The sequence below is a fragment of the Ailuropoda melanoleuca genome, chromosome 13, assembly GCF_002007445.2.
Source record: "Ailuropoda melanoleuca isolate Jingjing chromosome 13, ASM200744v2, whole genome shotgun sequence".
In the NCBI taxonomy this organism is placed as follows: domain Eukaryota; kingdom Metazoa; phylum Chordata; class Mammalia; order Carnivora; family Ursidae; genus Ailuropoda; species Ailuropoda melanoleuca.
In genome coordinates, this window is record NC_048230.1 from 44,276,428 (window position 1) to 44,281,301 (window position 4,874).

Consider the following 4,874-nt stretch of genomic DNA (forward strand, 5'->3'; position numbering starts at 1 on the left):
GGGGGGCGGGGCAGCGCTGACATCCTGTGCCCTCAGCACGCTCGTGCACCATCCACAAGGAGGACCTGCAGGACGGGCTGCCCGTGCTCATCCCCAAGGAGGACAGTCTGCTGTATGCGGGCAGCGTCAGGACCCTGCAGCCCCCCGACATGTGAGGCCGGGCGTGGGCAGGGCGGGCGGCGGCCGGGGGGACGACGGTAGGCGGCGGGCCCCTGACGCTCCGCCTTGCCCACAGCTACAGCATTGTCATCGAGGGCGAGAGAGGCAACCGGCCGAGGATATACTCGCTGGAGCAGCTGCTGCAGGAGGCGGTGAGGGGACCGCCCCGCACGACCCGCTCACCCGGGGAGGGGGGCCCGGCCGCCCGCTCACAGCCTGTCCCCTGCTGGCCCCCAGGTTCTGGATGTCCGGCCGCAGTCCAGCCGCTACCTCCCGCCAGGCACGAGGGTCTGCGCCTACTGGAGCCAGAAGTCCCGTTGTCTGTATCCGGGCAACGTGGTCCGAGGTGAGCCGCGCCGAAGACCCCCGTTAAGGCCGCCAGCAGATGGGAGGGCCTCGGCTAGCCCTGTTCCCAGGCCAGAGGGGAGCAGATAGAGCCGGCAATGGGACCAGCTCCCTGGGCACCGGGAGAAGACGAGGGGTTGCAGGGGGTGGGCACAGCGTGGGCGGCTCTGGCTGTCCACGTGGCCTGCCAGGGAAGAGGCCCAGAGCCCCTATTGTGAACTGGTAATGTGGGCACCAGCTCCCCGGGGTGAATCCTCCGGACCACCCCCCAGCAGGGCTGCGGAGCCCCCGGGTCTGTCAGGTGGGTGAGTGGGTGCGAGGCTGGGGGGAGGTCAGGGCCCTGAGTCCCTGAGTGTGGGCCCCAGGGTGGGGGAGACGGAGGGCGGTGTTGTTCCAGCCGAGCTGCAGGAGGCCAAGGGGGAGGCCGTCTGTTTCCTGGTGGCTGTGGCAGCTCCAAGGTCGAACGTGATCAGGGGACAGAATTGTCCCGGTGTCATTTGTGAGATGCCAGGAGCCCATCCTGTCGTCCTCCTGTCCCGGCCACCTGGCCGCCGGGGAGGGCCGCGTGGACCCTGAGAGGGGGCCATGGGCTCAGGTGGGCCTCATCTCCAGGCACCTGCAGTGACGAAGAGGAGGATCTGGACTCCGTGGTCGTGGAGTTTGATGACGGGGACACCGGCCACATCGCCGTCTCCAACATCAGGCTGCTGCCTCCGGACTTCAAAATCCAGTGTGAGCCCCGCGCCGGGTCGGGAGGGTGGGGAGGGTGGGGCCCCTCACTGCCCCGAAGGCTGGAGGCAGGCTGGGCCACCCCGGGCTGCAGTGCTGAGGCCAGGTGTCCACTCTGCAGGCACCGAGCCCTCGCCCGCCCTGCTGGTGTCCAGCAGCTGTCGGAGGACCAAGAAAGCTTCCTTCGAGGCCCCCCCACCCAGCGAGGCCGCCGCCCCCAGCCTGTCCCCCAAGGCGCACGAGGGCCCTGAAGCCTCGAAGACCCCCGGGAAGAAGCCCGCCAGCAAAGACAAAGCTGGTACCCACGGGCCTGCGGAGAAGCACCTTGGGGGGTGGGGGGCCCCGGGGCGGGCAGCACCTCTGACTCTAGCTGGCCTCCCCGCAGGCAAAGCCGAGCTCCTCGCGTCAGGTGCCAAGCCACCCCCGGGGGCCTCCGACCACTTCCTGGGCCGCCGGGGTAGCCCGCTGCTGAGCTGGTCGGCCGTGGCCCAGACGAAGCGGAAGGCAGCGGCAGGCGGCAAGGGGCCGGCCGCGCTGCACAACCTCTTCCAGCTCAACGGCAGCACCAAGAAGCTGCGGGCCCGCGAGGCGCTGTTCCCCGTGCACAGCGTGGCGCCGCCCGTGTTCGGCAACGGCTTCCGCGCGGACTCCTTCAGCAGCCTGGCCAGCGCCTACGCGCCCTTCGTCGGCGGGGCGGGGCCGGGGCTGCCCGGGGGCGCCCACAAGCTGCTGCGGGCCAAGAAGGCCGAGCGCGCGGAGGCCGAGAAGGGCGCGCGGCGGCGGGCGGGCGGCGAGTTCCTGGTCAAGCTGGACCACGAGGGCGTGACCTCCCCCAAGAACAAGAACTGCAAGGCGCTGCTCGTGGGCGACAAGGACCCCGGGCCCAAGCTGGGGCGGCCCCTGCCCAGCCCCAGCTACGCGCACCCGGCCCTGGTGGCCAAGGACAGGAAGGTCCGGGCGCCCGTGCACGCTCTGCCCATGGGGCTGGCGCTGCGCAAGTTCGCGGGCCAGGCCGAGTTCCCGCTGCCTTGCGACAGCGACTGTCACAGCTCCTACTCGGACGACGAGGAGGACGGGCCCGGGCTGGCCCCCGGCGTGGCCTCCCGCTTCCTCGCCCGCCTGTCCGTGTCCTCCTCGTCCTCGGGCTCGTCCACCTCCTCGTCCTCGGGCTCCCTGTCCACCTCCAGCCTCTGCTCCTCGGACGACGAGGGCTCGTCCTACAGTTCGGACGAGGAGGACCGGGCCTTGCTGCTGCAGACCTGCCTCGCGCACCCGGTGCCCGCCCTCCTGGCCCAGCCCGAGGCCCTGCGCTCCAAGGGGGGCGGGCCGCACGCGCACGCGCAGCGCTGCTTCCTGGCCAGGGCGGCGGGGGCCGGTGGGGGCGCGGGCTCGAGCCCCGGCGGCGCCAAGTCCAAACTCAAGCGCAAGGAGGCTCTGAGCTTCTCCAAAGCCAAAGAGCTTTCGCGGAGGCAGCGGCTGCCCTCCGTGGAAAACCGGCCAAAGATCTCCGCCTTCCTGCCCGCCCGGCAGCTCTGGAAGTGGTCGGGGAACCCCACGCAGGTAGGTGGGCCCGCGTCCTGGGGGGAGCCCTGCCGCCCAGGACGCCAGCGTGCGCCCTCTCTCTCTGCTTGGGGTTTTTCTGTTCGTTTCAACTAAGAAAAAAAAAAACAAAAGTAGACTTGGGGGAGAAGGAACCCTCCCGCCTGGAACCGCCAGACAGGACCGGGCAGACAGCCGCCGTGTCCCCTCCGAGTCCCCGCCTCCGCCGTGCGTGCCGCGGGGCGTGTACCCAGGTCCGGTTTCCCGTGCAGCGGTCCGTGCGCAACGCCCCGGCCTCGGGAGGGCTGCGGGGGCCTGCCCCGCTGCGCGCGCACGGCCGTCTATGCCCGCGCTCTGTGGGCGGACGCGCAGTTGTTCATGGCTTTCCGCCCCCGGGAAGCGCACGGCAGCGGACACCTCGTGGCTTCTTCCCTTCCAAACCTTCAGGTCCAGCGTTCCTTCTCAGTCAGTCCTGACGTTGAGGTCATGACCCAGGGTGCGGGGGGGGGGGGGGGGGGGGGGGGGGGGGGGGGGGGGCGTGTGTGTGGCAGGTGTGGCCCCCCTCCCCTACTGTAGCGCCATGAGCAGCCCTCGAAGGCGTCCGTGCACGCGCACTTGTGCACGAGAAGTGCCGTCCGTCCCTCCTGCGTCCCGCCGTCCGTCCCTCTCTATCATTCTGTCTCCTGCACCTCCCGGCTGCCGCCTGCCCCCAAGAGCCCAGGGCCCCCTCATTGTCCTCTGCTTCTGGCTGTCTCCCCTGCAGAGGCGGGGCATGAAGGGGAAAGCCAGGAAGCTGTTCTACAAGGCCATCGTCCGGGGCAAGGAGACGCTGCGCATCGGGGACTGCGCCGTCTTCCTGTCGGCTGGGCGGCCCAACCTGCCCTACATCGGCCGCATTGAGAGCATGTGGGAGTCCTGGGGCAGCAACATGGTGGTGAAGGTGAAGTGGTTCTACCACCCGGAGGAGACCAAGCTGGGGAAGCGGCAGAGCGACGGGAAGGTGAGACCTGCGGTAGCATGGGCGGTGGGGACCCACAACACGTGAGGGGCCTGGGGCAGGTGGGGGGCCTGGGGCAGGTGAACACCCCTCCCCATCCCCCACACCTTGAGGGCTCCCCGCTGAGGGCTGAGGCGCTGGAGACAGGTCATTGGGGTCCCTCCCTGGCTGTGCCTCTATGGCTCCCTGTGAAAGAGGGGGTGGTTTCACCTTGGGGGGGCACATAGCAACATAGCACCGAGCAGGCCCCATCCACAGCAGCCCCTCCCTGCCCCCCGGTGCAGACCCCACACAGAGAAGGCCTCCAGCACCCTGTCTGCTCTTCCCCGGGAGGAACCCCAGTTTGCAGAGGGCGCAGAAAGGAGCATTTCTCCGGCTCTGTCAGGACCCAGAGGGTCTGGGTCACAGCTCCAAGGCTGATGCGAGCCAACCTCCCAGAACCAGAGGCAGGTCCCAGACGGCTGGGGCTTCCCTGCCAAGGCCCCGCCCAGCTCCTGCCCCTCCCCCGACAGAACGCACTGTACCAGTCGTGCCACGAGGACGAGAACGACGTGCAGACCATCTCCCACAAGTGCCAGGTCGTGGGACGGGAGCAGTACGAGCAGATGACGCGGAGCCGGAAGTGCCGGGACCGGCGGGACCTCTACTACCTGGCGGGCACGTATGACCCCACCACGGGGCGCCTGGTGGCGGCCGACGGAGCGCCCATCCTGTGCTGAGCCTGGCCGAGCGGGGCGGGGTTCGAGGCCGCCCCCTGCCAGGGGAGCGAGCGGGGAGTCAGCAAATATGCAAACCCACCCGGGCAAGGCCCAGGCTTCGCATTCCTTTCCCCGGGGAGCGGGCGCTCGTGGCGCCCCTGGGTGCCGGCGCCCGGCCCCTTCCGAGAGTCATCCCGCCTCTGCCGGCCTGGCCCGCGCTGCACGTCCCCATCGGCAGTTCCCGAGAGATTAGAATCCAAGCCATATTTTCCCTATACCTCCGACTGTCTCCCACCAGGGAAAGCAGAAATCAGGTGTGTCGTCTATTTATTCCTCTATGTAAATATTGTGTTTCTGCGGGAAGTTTTATGGAAAAAATAGTGGAAAAGGATTTTTTTCCCCACACG

General features: G+C 69.0%; 1 protein-coding gene across 1 annotated transcript in view; it reads left to right on the forward strand.

The window, feature by feature from the left end:
* BAHCC1 (BAH domain and coiled-coil containing 1) overlaps positions 1–4,868 on the forward strand; it is a 56,615-nt gene extending 51,747 nt beyond the window's left edge. The window contains 8 exon segments of the mRNA XM_034640162.1: positions 1–151; positions 236–311; positions 397–505; positions 1,117–1,236; positions 1,355–1,531; positions 1,619–2,793; positions 3,536–3,772; positions 4,282–4,868. The exon segment at positions 1–151 is cut by the window's left edge and continues 212 nt beyond it. Coding sequence (XP_034496053.1) covers positions 1–151; positions 236–311; positions 397–505; positions 1,117–1,236; positions 1,355–1,531; positions 1,619–2,793; positions 3,536–3,772; positions 4,282–4,488 — 2,252 coding nt within the window. The 3' untranslated portion in view covers positions 4,489–4,868.
* Positions 4,869–4,874: the final 6 nt, after the last annotated feature.